The 16,619-nt window shown below is 44.1% G+C and overlaps 1 protein-coding gene across 1 annotated transcript in view; it reads left to right on the forward strand.

The window, feature by feature from the left end:
* The window catches only part of INO80 (INO80 complex ATPase subunit), a 155,504-nt gene that overhangs the window by 61,358 nt on the left and 77,527 nt on the right, over positions 1 to 16,619 (forward strand). The window contains exons 13-15 of the mRNA XM_068253371.1: positions 9,572 to 9,652; positions 13,977 to 14,072; positions 15,997 to 16,056. Coding sequence (XP_068109472.1) covers positions 9,572 to 9,652; positions 13,977 to 14,072; positions 15,997 to 16,056 — 237 coding nt within the window. The remainder of the gene's footprint in view (positions 1 to 9,571; positions 9,653 to 13,976; positions 14,073 to 15,996; positions 16,057 to 16,619) is intronic.

Genomic DNA, 16,619 nt, shown 5'->3' on the forward strand with positions numbered 1-16,619 from the left:
AACTTTCTTCAGAACCAGGAGCAGGGTGGTTATATCATATTGTGAGACATTGTTCAGGAGACTTGAGACTAGTGAAAGCAGCTGTAGAGCAAGAAAGTCTTAAGGTGGCCACACACAATACAATAAAATGATCTGGTTTTACAGCAATTCGATAAATATGATCGGATCTCCCGAAAAAAATCGAAAGCTTTTTTTTTCATTTGACTGAACAATCCGATTCTATTTCCTGTTTTTTTGTTTTTTTTTTGTTTTAATCGATCCGGAATGCTGGAAACTTTTCTTCAACTTTTCTAAAGCTTGTATGGTGTGTGTTTGTCAATTTGTTAATATACACACCCTAGCAATTTTCTCAGTTTCTAATCATTTTTATCATAATTGGGGAAAAATTTAACATGTGGTACATTGGTCATATATTTGAACGGTTACAATCAGTCAGAAAAAATGATTGCAATTCTTGAACAGATATTTAAAAAATTGTATGGTGTGCGGCCACCTTAAAGTGAACCTAAAGTCACCCCGAAAAAAAAATGAGATTAACTCACCTGGGGCTTCCCTCAGCCTCCCTGCTAGGAGGCCGCAATAGCAGCATAGGGGGCGATATACAGGCTGGGAACGCGAACAATCACTCGCGTTCCCATGCCTGATGGCCGGTGACGGCCAAACTGGAAGTGTTCGCCGGCGGGTCCTGGACCATCGGAGCGGGGCTGCGAGGGCACCGATCGGCTGCAGGGGGCTGAGGGAAGCCCCAGGTGAGTTAATCTCATTTTTTTTTTGGTGACTTTAGGTTCACTTTAAGAATGCCACTTGTCCTGTCCTGTCCCGCCTCCACAAAGTTTGGCTCCTCCTCCCTCGCTCCTTGCTGTGCTGCTCTGCAGCATACTTCAGACCTCAGATCAGTGGGGAAGAGACAGCCAGGCAAATAGTGCACAGTGATGGCGCAGATACAGAAAGGGACATCACTGCTCACTTCCTGTATTTGAAGTATACGCGCCGTCACCATGCACCGTTTGCCTGACTGTCACTTGTCTGCGGCTGGCTTACCGATGATCTGAGGTGTGAACTATTCCGCAGGGCAGCACAGCAAGGAGTGAGCAAAGGGGGAGCCGAACTTTGTGGTGAGTCACTGCCTAGCTCTCAGCTCTCTGGTGGTGGGACTAGGCTACCTATAATTATGCGCGGGGGGGCGAGCACTGTAATAACAGTGCAGGAGATTTGGGCGCAGCCGGCGCCATCATAGGCCGAAATAGGAATTACGGCTATAGCGGCGCACAGTCAGTAACTTCAGCGCCATCAGAAGACAGTGCTGAAGTTGCTTTTAAAACACTGCAATTCGGCTTCCAGCAATACCTGTATACCAGCTGTATCCTGCGCCCAAGTCTCCCGGGCTGGCAGTTCATATGTATGCGGGGGAGGGGAAAGATAGGAACTTGCAAGGCTACCTATATTAGCAATCTACCTACAGATTGCCAATACTGACAATATGTAGGCTTGCAATCTAATTGTAGTCATTTTCCCCACCAATGCCTCCTACTTTTCCCCTCCCATATGCCCTCTTCTTTTCTTAAATTGTACCTGTAAGAAAAAAGTGCCCCGGGGGGTACTTACCTCAGGGAAGGGGAGGCCTTTGTATCCTAAAGAGGCTTCCCCCTTCCTCCACAGTAGAAGGGATCCGGCTCTAAGAGCCCCAAAGTTCTCCTTGTCGGTGTTTGCGCATGCGCAGTAGTATTTGTTTTCCTTGACTGCAGTGCTTGAGTTTAGGTCTTCTTTAACCACTTTACCCCCACGCGTACGGATTTCTCCGTCCCTTTTTCCATCCTTTCACCACCAGGGACAGAGAAATCCGTACTTTCCGCGCTCCCGCTCGCTCTAGCACGCACTCCCGCTCGTAAACACGCCGCCGGCCGCTCGCCCGGCGATCAATGATATAAGCCCCGCAATGATCCGCTGATACTCCGATAAGCAGCGCGATCATTGTGAAAAAAAAACAACTTTCCCAGCCTCCTAGTACTTCCTGCAAGCGTCCGGAAGGACGCTTGCAGGTCGCATTAATCAAAAAGTTACTGTTGCCATCTTGTGGCCAAATAGTAAAACTACACCCCAAAGCATTTTTCACATACAAATAAATTAGTTTTACACAAAAAATTAACTCCTTACCTCCCACACTCCCCAATTTTTTTTTGTAATTAAATAAACAAAAAAATTACAATTTAAAAAAAATACATAAATAGTTACCTTAGGGACTGAACTTTTTAAATATTTATGTCAAGAGGGTATAACACTGTTACTTTACAAACTATGGGCTTGTAATTAGGGATGGACGCAAAACTGAAAAAAATGCACCTTTATTTCCAATTAAAATATTGGCGCCAAACATTGTGATAGGGACATAATTTAAACGGTTTTATAACCGGGACAAATGGGCAAATATATTTCATGGGTTTTAATTACAGTAGCATGCATTATTTAAAAACTATAAAGGCCAAAAAACTGAAAAATAATAAATTTTTTCCCACATTTTTTTCCTATTTTCCCATTAAAACACATTTAGAATAAAATAATTCTTGGCAAAATGTCCCACCTAAAGGAAACTTAATTGGTGGCGAAAAAAACAAGATATAGTTCATTTCATTGCGATAAGTAATAATAAAGTTATAGACGAATGAATGGAAGGAGTGCTGAAAGGGGTAAAACCCCTTTGTTTGGAAGTGGTTAAAGAGGTTCTGTGGGATTCTAAAAATCAACCAAACAAGCTGACACTTATCTGGGACTTCTATCGGCCCCCTGCAGCTGTAATGTCCCCTGCTGTCCTCCTACGATGCTCTGTTTCCCGCCGCCGGTCCCGGTTTAATATACGTCAAACAGAATAATAATGTTAGCACCTGCTCGCGTCATCAGGAGCTTACTGCACAGCCGCAGTGTAATAACTCGTGTGATTACACCAGGACCAGCGGCGGGGAACGGAGCATCGGAAGAGGACGGCGTGGGACATTACCGCTGCAGGGGGCCGATAGAAGCACCAGGTAAGTGTCAGCTTGGATGCAAAAGAACTCCTTTTAAGAAGAATACGGTGGCTGCTATATTAATTTCCTTTTAAACTATATGAGTTGAATGGCAGCCCTGCTGATCTATGTCTCTGCAGAAGTGTCTGAATCACACCAGAAACAAGCATGCAGCTAACCTTGTCAGATCTGACAATAATGTCAGGAACACCTGATCTGCATGTGCTTGTTCAGGAGCTGTGGATAAAAGTATTAGAGGCAGAGGATCAGCATGATAGCCAGGTAACTGGCATTGCTTAAAAGGAAATAAATATGCCTCTAACTTAATTTCTCCTTCAACTGCTCACTTTTTCCACTGTAGTGGTCCTTTAAAGAGACACTGAAGCGAGAATAATTCTCGCTTCAGAGCTCATAGTTAGCAGGGGCACGTGTGCCCCTGCTAAAACGCCGCTATCCCGTGGCTAAACGGGGGTCCCTTCACCCCCAAACCACCCCCCCGTAAAATCAACGACCGAATTGGTCGTAGATTTTACTGCTGCTGGAGGCAGGGCTAACGGCTGCAGCCCTACCTCACAGCGCATCTATCAGCGGTGCATCGCCGCCTCTCCCCCGCCCCTCTAAGTGAAGGAAGACTGAGGAGGGGTGGGGGAGAGGCGGAGATACGCGCTGACAGACGCGTGTGGGGCAGGGCTGCGGCGGTTAGCCCTGCCTCAATGCGGAAGCGCTCCCCGGCTGCACGGAGGGGGATTTGGGGGTGAAGGGACCCTCGTTAAGCCGCGGGATAGCGGCGGTTTAGCAGGGGCACATATGCCCCTGCTATCTATGAGGTCTGAAGCGAGATTTATTCTCGCTTCAGACTCTCTTTAAGCAGTTGAAAAATGACAGTTTAAATAAGACAGTTAGAAAAGGGTAGTTGAAATTTGGCAGTTGGAAAATGACAGTTGGAAAATGGCAGATAAAATTTGACATTTGGAAAATGGCAGTTGGAAAATAGCAGTTGAAAAATGACAGTTGGAAAATGGCAGTTAAAAGTTGAACGTCATTTTCCAACTGCCATTTTCCAACTGCCATTTTCTAACTGTTTTCCAACTGCCAAATTATTAACTGCCATTTTCAACTGTAATTTTTCAACTGTCATTTTCCAACTGCCATTTTCCAACTGTCAAATTTTAACTGCCATTTTCCAACTGTCACATTTTAACTGCCATTTTCCAACTGTCACATTTTAACTGCCATTTTCCAACTGTCACATTTTAACTGCCATTTTCCAACTGTCACATTTTAACTGCCATTTTCCAACTGTCAGATTTTAACTGCCATTTTCCAACTGTCAGATTTTAACTGCCATTTTCCACCTGTCAAATTTTAACTGCCATTTTCCAACTGTCAAATTTTAACTGCCATTTTCCAACTGTCACATTTTAACTGCCATTTTCCAACTGTCACATTTTAACTGCCATTTTCCAACTGTCACATTTTAACTGCCATTTTCCAACTGTCACATTTTAACTGCCATTTTCCAACTGTCATTTTTCAACTGTCAAATTTTAACTGCCATTTACCAACTGCCAAATTGTAACTGTTGTTTTTCAACTGTCATTTTTAAGCTGCCATTTCTCAACTATCATTTTCTAACAGCCAAATTTCAACTGTTTTTCGACTGCCATTATTTTCCAACTGTCATTTTCAACTTCCATTTTTCGACTATCCTTTTCCAATTGTTTCCTTCTTCCTTTCCTATTTTATTTATTTCGCAAACACAAGCCTTGAGATCCTTAATGTTGAACACCTCATTTTGTGTTTTGGGGGCTAGATTTGCAGAATTTAAAACTGGCTATCTTTTAAGCTAGGTCTACACGCTCCGTTGTGCCTTGTCAATCGAGCCGCTGATGCGGCTCGATTGATAAGATCCGACAGGTCCGATCTCGCCGCCGCCGATACCCTGCTCATTCCCCACGAGCGGACAATGGCAGGGAATCGAGCGGAAGACGAGCGGGTATCAAATCTGACGCACACGCGGACAAACTGGGACGCGGCGGGTACGCGCGGGGATGCGAAAGAGTCAATCGGATCGCTCCGTCTAGATGGGGCTTAACAGTGACAGGTGTCAGATATGGTGGCTGGATAGTGCAATGGTTAAGGGCTCTGCCTCTGACGTAGGAGACCTGGGTTCAAATCTTGGCTCTTGCTATTCAGTAAGCCAGCACCTATTCAGTAAGGAGTTCTTTGGGCAAGACACTCTTAACACTGCTACTGCCTACTGAGTGCGCTCTAGTGGCTGCCTCGCAAGTGCTTTGAGTCCAACAGGAGAAAAGTGCTATACAAAAAAAGGAATTATTATATGAATAACTGTAGAGAGGGAGTGGAGGAAAAAGCCTATGTTGGCTTTTTATCTTCTTATCTTGATCCCATTTATTGGCTTCAACTTTCATAGTGGTTCTCTTTCCAGGCTACCACTTTTAGCCACCTTTGAAACTTGTCCACACATTCTCTACCTTAGTGTTTGGTACTTGTGTTCCTCCTCAATGGTGACCCTCTTTTTCTTGGGCTACTTCAAATGTATTTATTTATTATGCATTGTGGTGATTTATTGTTGCTGAGTTGTTTTTCAGATGAACTTGCACTGTTTTTTTCTTGATAAAGAGGTGCTTTGTTGCTTTGGAATTTTGGATTATCTTAATTACAGAATTAATTACAGATCTGTCTGTACCAATTTTTGGAGTGCCAACCATTTACTTCTATTTACAAAAATGTATGGCACATGTTTTGCTCTGCATGACAGTATTAATTGAAATGTGACAGCACTGTGTTGGCACAGAGATGCATGCAGCAGTTTATTGTCAGAACACAGCACAGCACATGAGAGTCTGTAAGGGCTGGAACCCACAGGAGCGCTTTTGGCAGCGTTTTGGCAGCACTGCGATACGCTAGCAGTTTGCCAAAACGCTGGGCTAATGTTAATGGATGGGGCAACTTCCACAGGAGCGTTTGCGTTTCTCAGAAACGCAAACGCAGGACATGCAGCATTTTGGGAGCGTTAGCGCTTCAATGTAAAGTATTGAACCGCTAGCGGAAACGCTCAGCAAAACCTAAACTGAGCGGTTTTGCTAGCGTTTTGCGGTTCAGCACACTGTAACAAAATGAAAAATAATTCACAGGACCAATCAGGATAAAAACGCAAAACGCAAAACGCTAGGCACCCGCTGGGGAAAAAAATATAATGTTGCAAAACACGACCAAAAACGCGCATGAATCCGCTTGCAAACCGCTCAGACAAAACGCTAGCGGTTGCGTTTTGCGTTTGCGGTTTTCAGTGGGTTCCAGGCCTAACACATGACTGACATAAGCTCAGCAATGCAGCAGTACATCCTGACCTTCATGGTTGTTATCAAATTACCATTTTAATGGACCACTATAGTGAAAAAGTAAGCAGTTAAAATCTTTCAGAACCAACATGTTTTGGACTAGTCGAGTTCCCCATTGGGGATACTAAGAGTTTTCTTAGTTTTTTAAAATAATTTCCTAAATGGCAGTTGCTAAGTCTAACTGCCAAAATAGGACCAGCCAGCGTCCCTACTCGCACACTATTTTGGCAGTCAGACTTCACAATGGCCGTTCAGCAAATGCTTTTGAAAACAAAGGGAAACCCTGAGACTCCATCTTGAGGAGATGGACTAGTCCAAAACATGTTGGTTCTGTCAGCTTTTGAAGCGGACCTAAACTGAGAGCTTCCTCTCTGCTCTAAGGAGATAATCAACAGCATCATAACGTTAAAGAAAAATTTTTTTTGTTACAACTTACAGAAATCTTACAAAAACCCTGCAGTGTTTACTTTCTGGTGTCCTAGGAACACAAAAGGGTTAACCTCCTGTGTTTACATATTAGTCCAAACTATGGCACACCTGACAGCCCTAATTTACACTTGCTGTTTACTTGTTAAAGGGGAACTGAAGAGAGAGGTATATGGAGGCTGTCATGTTTATTTCCTTTTAATCAATACCAGTTGCCTGGCAGCCCTGCTGGTCTATTTCTCTGCAGTAGTATCTGATTAAAACCAGAAACAAGCATGCAGCTAGTCTTGTCAGATCAGACTTATAAGTCTGAACCACTGAAACACCTCATCTGCTGCATGCTTGTTCAGGGGCTATGGCTAATAGTATTAGAGGCAGAGGATCAGCAGGGCTGCCAGGCAACTGGTAATGTCTAAAAGGAAATAAACATGACAGCCTCCATATACCTCTCTCTTCAGTTCCCCTTTAAGGCCTAATTAGACAGACTACTCTCTAGACCAGGGCTTTGCACCTGTGGTACGCTTGCCACCGGTGGTACTTTGCTGTTGGCTAGGTGGTACACACCAGATTTGCCTGCCACTTTTTTTTGTCCACCTGCCACTTATCCTGGTCCTGTCCTGCCTCCATAAAGTTTGGCTCCCCCTCCCTCGCTCCTTGCTGTGCTTCTCTGCGGCATACTTCAGACCTCAGATTAGTGTGGAGACAGCCAGGCCAACGGTGCACAGTAATGGCGCAGATACAGAAAGTGACATCTCTGCTCATTTAAAGTATACACGCCGTCACTGTGCATCGCTTGCCTGGCTGTCTCTTCTCTGTGGGTGGCTTACCAATGATCTGAGGTGTGAACTATTCCGCAGGGCAGCACAGCAAGGAGTGAGCAAGGGGGGATCTGAACTTTGTGGTGAGTCACTGCCTAGCTCTCATGTGGTGGGGCCAGGCTACCTATAATTAAGCGCGTGTGTGTGTGTGTGTGGGGGGGGGGGGTGGTGGAACTTGTATGGCTACCTATATTGGCAATCTACCTCTAGATTGCCAATACTGACAATATCTAGGCTAGCAATCTAATTGTAGTCTTTTTCCCCACCAATGCCTCCTACCTTTCCCCTCCCAAATGCCTTTTTTTCTTAAAGTGTACTTTGTAAGAAAAAAGTGCCCCGGGAGGTACTTACCTCAGGGAAGGGGAGGCCTTTGTATCCTAAAGCGGTTTCCCCCTTCCTCTTCAGTAGATGGGATCCAGTGCTGGGAGCCCCATAGTTCTCCTCATCAGTGTGCGCATGCACAGTAGCTGCTCTCCATGCTCCAGCAGCCAAGCCCGATCGCGTCCAATACTGTGCAGGCACACTGGTGGTACTTTAAAGTTTTAAGCAATAAAAGTGGTACAATTATTGGAAAGGTTGAAAAGCCCTGATCTAGAGCATATAATTGTAGCAGGCTTCATTTACAAAGACAGTGACTGAACCACCCCAGGCCTGTGTTTACATACTACGGATACATGGCCATTGACTGTGGTTAGGAGATGAGAAACAAGAGTCCTTTGTTGGACCAGCTTACAGGGAACAAAGGGCAGCTGCGCACAGTCCACCTCCCCATCCACCAGCTGCAGACTGCTGCCTTCATTCACTCGTGTAAACACTGGGCTGAAATGGCGCAGCTGCACTGTCTGCAGATGGGAGCTCCCATCATTAAAAGTATGCCATTGTATTCACTTATTTACGGATCATGCATGGGAAATCTAGGAACTGTTCTCGAAGTACGGTCTAGTTGCTTGAGGTGAAACTCCACTAATGCCACCAAAAAAAAAAAAAAAACTGTGACAACCCCAAGATTAGTGCTTACCTTACTTTGGTTTTCTTACGTTAACAGAGCGCTTTATATATATATATATATATATATATATATATATATATATATATATATATATATATATATATATATATATATATATATATTGAGCTCTTGTATTCACCATTTTTTGCCATGCCATGTAAGCTTTTGTGTACATGTATGCCACTTTCTTTATTCTCTCTATATTATCACAATCCACTGTGAAAATTAAACGGTTTAAATTTTGAGGCTAGGTTCACAGTGGGACGTTGCGGTGCAACTTTATGGGGTCATCTTAACGCAGAAAGTTGCACTGCAATATTCAGTCTATGGAACTATACAGTGTATGCAGTGCGTTGGGATCCAATGCACTAATACCAACACACTGCATGCAGTGCATTGTTGCATAACGCATGTGTTAAAGGAGACCTGAACTCATACAGAGGACACAATATAAACACAGATTAATCCACCCTGTAAGTATTTAGACAGTTTAGCCTGTGTAATTCCCCCTCATCTGGGACTAATCACAACTGTAATTTGATCTCTCAGCTGTCAGCACAGTAATCTCGGCAGAGCAGCTAATGTGTAAACACAGGATGTTAACCCTTTGTCTGCTTCCATGAAAGCAGAAAGTAGACACACAGATTTATTGCAGGATTTCTATCAGCTGTAACAGATAAATGGTTTTTTTTTCTGTAAAGGTTAATATGCGGTTGCTTATCTTTTTGAGCAAAGAGGAAGTTCTGAGTTCAGGTGTGCTTTAACAGAGGCAGTGAAGCATACTTTTCATTGACTATATGCATCACTGTATGCCACATAAAGGTCGACTGACGTGCAGTGCTACTTATTTGTTCCGTTGTGTTGCGTTCCTGTTATACAGGGAACCCAACACAATGTCCCACTGGAAATCTAGCATAAAGGTCTAACATTGCCTATTGTGTCTCTTTCTTTCAGGGTATTAATGGCATATTGGCTGATGAGATGGGTCTGGGGAAGACTGTGCAGAGTATTGCTCTTCTGGCCCACCTCGCTGAGGTAAGGACATTTTATTTCATGAAAACTTGGTTGTAATTCATTTTTCATTAACCCCCTTGGCGGTATGAAAAATACCGCCAGGGGGAAGCGCAGCAGTTTTTTTTAATTTTTTTTTTTTTTAAATCATGTAGCGAGCCGAGGGCTCGCTACATGATAGCCGCTGCTCAGCGGCATCCCCCCACCCGCTTCGATCGCCTTCGGCGATCTCCGATCAGGAAATCCCGTTCAAAGAACGGGATTTCCTGGAGGGCTTCCCCCGTCGCCATGGCGACGGGGCGGGATGACGTCGGGACGTCATTGGGAGTCCCGGGCCACCCCTCGGCGCTGCCTGGCACTGATTGGCCAGGCAGCGCACGGGGTCTGGGGGGGCGCGCACCGCACCGGATAGCGGCGATCGGGCGCGCGGCAAAAAAAAATTTATTTAAATCGGCCCAGCAGGGCCTGAGCGGCACCCTCCGGCGGCTTACCCCGTGTCACACACGGGGTTACCGCTAAGGAGGTTAAAGAAAAAAAAAGAAAATCAGCTGTCATTAGATCAAAATGACACATTTTCCTATTCCATGCAGCTGTATAACAAGCAGTGAAGATGTAAACATTCTAGTTTTCCATTATCTATTGCTATATTTCATGTTGGATGAAGCTGCAAATTGAAAACTCATGTACCTATTGCTGAGTACAAGAGTATTAGTGTAACATAGTCCCCCCCTCTTTTTGTTTAATTGTTAAATTTATACATCAACTGTGTCCCAGCAGTGTCTAGTATATTGGAAGGTGCGGACAGGAAGTAAGCTCTTATCTGCTTATACCTACTCGCCTCCTCCCTTATAGAGATGCGGACTCGAAGTGCACGATACCACAAAGTCACGCAGTTCGGCTCCATCACCATCATGCATCTCACTGTTTCGCGAAAAATTGTTAAGTTTAAAATACATGTAAACACATACACATAATAAGCATGTTTCTTCTACAGTAAAATGAGCTATAAATTACTTTTCTTATATGTTGCTGTAATTTACAGTAGTTAGTAGAAATCTGATGGAACTGACAGGTTTTTGACTAGTCCATCCTTTCATGGAGTATTTTCAGTATTTAATTTTTTCTTTACAAAATCCCTCCCTGGAAAGGATCTATATAAAGGTGCAGGACGCCCACCCATCTGTTTGCACACTCTTCTAGCAGTTGAATAACTGCCATTCACTAAGTGCTCTTGAAAATAAAGAAAACTCTGAGGACATGGACTAGTCCAAAACCTGTCAGCACTGCCAGATTTCTACTACATTCTGTACGTGACAGCAACATAGGAGAAAAGTGATTTATAGCACATTTTACTCTGGGAGAAGTGTACTTTTTACTTGTGTGTTTTCATGTATTTTCTTTTTTTAGTGGTCCTTTAAATTAAATCCCTCACTTGTATGTGTAATTTTGCAGTCATGTACTAGATGCATATTAGGCCTGCACGATTTTAGTAAACAATTGAATTGCGACTTTTTTTCACGATTTTCTTCAAATCAAGCTTTAGCATTAAATTCACAATGTACAGTAACATTTATAAACATGCATTGACAGAAAATGACCAATACTATCAAATTGATAGTATGAGATCATTTTCTGTCATGTTTATAAATTTTACTGCATTGTGAATTAATCAGAACAAATAGCAGCTATTCATAAATGCGAAGCGGAGTACCGCAGCAGATCCTGGGCAGTGGCAGTGATCCAAGTTGTTTGCTCAACAGGATAGTGGAGAGATAACAGGTCCTGGGTAGAGATGGCCCGAACGGTTTGCCGGAGAACTTGTTAGCGCAAACTTAGCTGGTTCGAGTTTGCGGTGAACCACGAACCGTTGCGAGTTCGACTCGCCCCCTATACTACATCATTGGGCTAAACTTTGACCCTCTACATCACAGTCAGCAGACACATGGCAGCCAATCAGGCTGCACTCCCTGCTGGAGCCCCCTCTCCCCTTATATAAGGCAGCAGCATCGGCCATGTTCTTACTCTGTGTGCTGCTGTATTAAGGTAGCCATACACCCGTTAGATTAGCAGCAGATAGATCATCAGTAGATTTTCTGATCTATCTAATGTGTTTAGGAACATTTTTTACTAGGAACAGATTTCCAGTAGATTTCAGTATGAAATCTATTGAAAATCGATCTGATGGCATTGTGCTGCCATCAGATTTCCATTAGGTCCAATTCCAAATGATAAGCCATCTCAAGAGTTAAGCCTAAATTTTCCAACATGTCAGATCGATTGAAATCAATCGAAATTGGCCGCAAATCAATCGATTGGTCAATCGATTTGCGATTGAGATCGATCGTCCGAACATCGGCTGAGTGTATGGCCCCCTTTAGTGAGAGAAGGAAGAGATAGGGAAAGCGATAGTTAGGTCTTTTAGCTTGCTCCTTGCTGATATTTGTTGATGAAAAGCACCCCAAAACAGATCTTTTGAGAGCTAATGTTTTTCTGATGTGTTTTTTTTTTTTTTTTTTTTTTTTTTTTTTTTTTTTTGGTGTGTGTGTGCGCCACTGACACTGCATATACAGCCCTGTCTGTCGCAGCTGGCCCTTGCTAATTGCTGTACTGTGCCAGGCCCAGCACATTCAGCTCATACCTTTCACTGCCTCTGTGTGACTGCACTTTGTATTATACAATACCACACCCAATCAATGCATACCTTTTCCCTGCACCTGTGTGACTGCACAATTGTATTATAGCAGCAGTCACTGCATACCTTTTCCCTGCACCTGTGTGACTGCACAATTGTGTTATAGCAGCAGTCACTGCATATCTTTTCCCTGCACCTGTGTGACTGCACAATTGTATTATAGCAGCAGTCACTGCATACCTTTTCCCTGCACCTGTGTGACTGCACAATTGTATTATAGCAGCAGTCACTGCATACCTTTTCCCTGCACCTGTGTGACTGCACAATTGTATTATAGCAGCAGTCAGTGCATACCTTTTCACTGCACCTGTGTAACTGCACATTGTATTGTACCACCAGCAGTCAGGTCAAAAAAGTGTTCAGTACCTCACCTTTATCAAAATGAATGAGGCATGGATCCCGAAGGGCTACTACCTGCCCGAAGACTAAGTCAGTCCCCACACACAGCATTTCTGCCTGCACGCCGTGTGACTGCCTGCCCCAAGACTAAGTCAGTCCCCACACAGCATCTCTGCCTGCAGGCCGCTTGACTGCCTCCTCCGCGGCCACCAACAGGGTCCAGGACTCCAGGTGGATTCCTGAATTTTTATGGCCGCTGCTGCTAGCAGTGGCAGCTACCAAAGATATAAGTGTGTTGGGTGGGGGGGGGGGGGCACACCCAAGATTATAAGGTCGTTGCTTCATTGTGGACAGACCAAATTCAATCAGCTGGACAGTCACTGTTGTTCTGTCAGTGCGCTACCTCAGCCCGACCTTATGGGCTTGAAAACCGCCATCGCCTGAACTCTCGCCATCGAGCACACCAGTCCAGCACGGCCATCGCTACACAAACAGCTGTTTGCGGTGCGTTACACAGTGACTTTGGTCTGTCAGTGTGAAGCAGTACACTACTTACACTAACTGCTGATCCATGTATACACACGCAAGATGTTTTCAAGCACTTTAGGCCTCCAATTTAGCAATGCAATGTGACTTCTGCCTTTTAGGAATTATAACCCTGGTGTGCATCAAATCCGTAATTTTCCCCGGGACTTTTGGCATGTATCCCACTCTGCCATGCCCCCCTCCAGGTGTTGGACCCCTTGAAACATCTTTTCCATCACTTTTGTAGCCAGAAACAGTGTTTGTAGTTTTTCAAGTTCGCCTGCCCATTGAAGTCTATTGCGGTTCGCAAAGTTCGCAGGTTTGCAAACTTTTTCGGAAGTTCGAGTTTAAGGTTCGCGAACCGAAAATCGGAAAAATCCAGCCATCTCTAGTCCTGGGCAGTGAGCAAATGTATAGTACGCTGTGTGACCAGGGGAGACAGGGTGTAAGTGCAGAATAGGAGTACCTCATGTGCAGATCATTCTCCTCCACAAGCCGCATGCTGGCCCCATTATACTACTTACTACCGCTCGAACTCCTTCCGGCCGGAAGGAGAAAACGTACTGCGCGGCCAATATAATTTTACACATGGAACGCTTAAAATAGTACAGGTAAAAATCCCGCACGCATAAAATTGTACTCATGAAAAAATCGCCACTTTGACGATTAGGAAACCATCTTCATGCAAATCACAATATGGATTTTAAAACGCTATATCGTGCAGGCCTAATGCATATGAATACAGATCATCTGTTTGACTTATCCAAATGTTATTTATATTCTTTTATTTAGAGAGAGAACATCTGGGGACCATTTCTAATCATTTCACCTGCTTCAACATTAAACAACTGGCACCAAGAATTTTCAAGATTTGTACCCAGGTTTAAGGTACCAAAGTGAACCATTTTATTGTGGTAGTGATCATATTGATAAATTGGCTCTCCATTTTCTTCTGTTTATGTGCTGATAGATTTGCGAAGCTCTGATTTGCTGCTTTAGCACATGATCATGACTAGCAAATCAGAGACTTGCATATCTGTCACCTGACCAAGCTGATCACATGCTTCTCTATGAGTCCTCCTAGACACGACCTTTACTACTGCTTACCCACCTTCCTGAAAACCACACAAGTAGCCCTGCTTTACACAACTGCAAAGTAAAAAAAAAGCCATCTACCTTTTCTGGGGGCCAAAATTATTGTAACTTGTAGAAGCCCCAAGTATGGGTAGCAGAAGTAAATTCCAGCATTAATTCTCATCTTCTTAACTTCCTTGGCTGTACGACGCAATCTGTATTTGAGGGTCTAAAAGCGGTACAGTTTTTTCGTTTGTGCTTTTACACCCTAAAATACAAAAAAAAACACCTCATACCCCTAAAAGAATTTCTGCAGCTCCTGCTCAGAACTCCCCTCCCTGGGATCCAGCACTGCATTTCTTCCTCCTGTCCTCAGGGTGGTGCTCTATCTCTATGATGAGATCATCGTCTGTCATGGAACAACGATGATCTCACCTCAGGGATCAAGAGCCTTGGAGGACATGGAGAAGACTGTCCGGATCCCGGGGAATTGGGGACGTAAGTATGAAAAGCGCTCCGCTGCGCCTGCTCTGCAGTAACCTGCCCGTCAGTTGCTCCGACCCAGGCTTGGGATTAACACAGCATATTTTTTTTTACCCCGAGCCCTGATCGGGAATACTGTCAGGGAGGTTAATAAAAAGCTTATGAGTATCCTAAGAGATGCACTAAAATGTTGAAGGTATGGAAAGCTTGGATTTAGCTCTAATAGTATAACTATTTGGCTGGGTGTGACAAGTGGCCTTATTGGCTTTGTATCTCTTTCTTCTTTCTTTTCTTTTATTGTTCCTCACACAAAACCAGACAAGATTGTGTAATCAAGATTGTATAGTAGATCAGCCCCTTAAAGAGAGCCCGAAGTGGGCTCATAAAAAAAAAAAATGTAGGCTACGTCATCCCGGGGGCTGAGTGGATGAAGTAGCCTTAAAAAATGCTGCTCCTCGCTGCTCCTGTGGGCCACAATGACCCACTACCCCGGGTCACGACGCTGGAAAGAGAGATTCATTCTCTCACCAGCGCGCAAGAAGATGGGAGAGAGGCAGGAGGCGCAGCTTGAGAGAGAGAGAGCTGCCCAATGGCTCCGTTTTGAACAAGGAATCCCTCTCCTCAATGTTTAACTTCAAGATAGCAACAAATATTGTCGCTAATCTCGGGGGGCTATAGTGTGGCGGTGGGGGGGGGGACACAGAGGCTTGTCATGAGGCAGAGAACATGCCTCTGTGTCCCATCTGCCCCACTTTGAAGTGAATCCGATACGATTTATAAAAAAAAGTTTCTTACCTAGGTAGAGGGCAGCCTCTGGATAGACCAGATGCTTCCTGTATCCTTCTTGCCCTCAGCGTTGCTGCACATGGACTCTCTGAACATATCTGACAAGAGCTTGTAGGATATGTTCTCGTGGCCGCACTTCCCGCTATCTATGAGCGTGGCTGTACTGTGCCTGAGTGAGTATGACCACACCTGCGGCGCACTTAGCCAAAGCCGCTCATCCATGAGCAGATCTGTGCTACTGTGAAGAGTTCTGGGCAGCGGAGATGATCTTGAGGAGAAAGTGGGAAGCCTCTGGATACTTACCTCCTACTTAAGTCATTTTTTTTATTTTGAAAAAATGCATCTGGTTCACTTTAAGTGAAGTTGTGTTGAAATCAGCTGACATTTTTGAATACAATAATGCACTTTCAATTATGCAGTTTTCATTCTACACCTAGTGTATTTAGTGATGATTATTGTTGTTGTCTAGGTACTGCCCTACTGGGGCAACCCTCATGAAAGAAAAGTCATCAGGAAATTTTGGGGTCAGGTGAGTGACAACCATTAAACCCTTAAGGCCATCAGTGTACAGTATTTATCAATCTGTGAATTGTAATTGTATTTACTGCTCAGAACTTTTTGTTTGATGTGACCAGTGTTTTTATCAGAACATATTCCTCTCCAGGTCTGATATCATCCAATAACCTTTCACACTCACATACATCCTTGTTACTCAAGACTTGATTGTACCAATTGGATACCTATTCTTCATGTCTCCCACCTGGTGTCACTTTGTTAATGTAGCCTATAGGTCCCTGATGCTCAATCCAGGAAAATGGTGCTGCATTTGGCCCTTAAAGGGGAACTGAAGAGTGAGGTATATGGAGGCTGTCATGTTTATTTCCTTTTAAGCAATACCAGTTGCCTGGCAGCCCTGCTGATCCTCTGCCTCTAATAGTATTAACCATAGCCCCTGAACAAGCATTCAGCAGATCAGGTGTTTCAGTGGCTTAGACTTTAAAGTCAGATCTGACAAGACTAGCTGCATGCTTGTTTCTGGTGTTATTCAGATACTACTGCAAAGAAATAGACCAGCAGGGCTGCCAGGCAACT

Source organism: Hyperolius riggenbachi, chromosome 9 (genome assembly GCF_040937935.1).
Source record: "Hyperolius riggenbachi isolate aHypRig1 chromosome 9, aHypRig1.pri, whole genome shotgun sequence".
NCBI lineage: Eukaryota > Metazoa > Chordata > Amphibia > Anura > Hyperoliidae > Hyperolius > Hyperolius riggenbachi.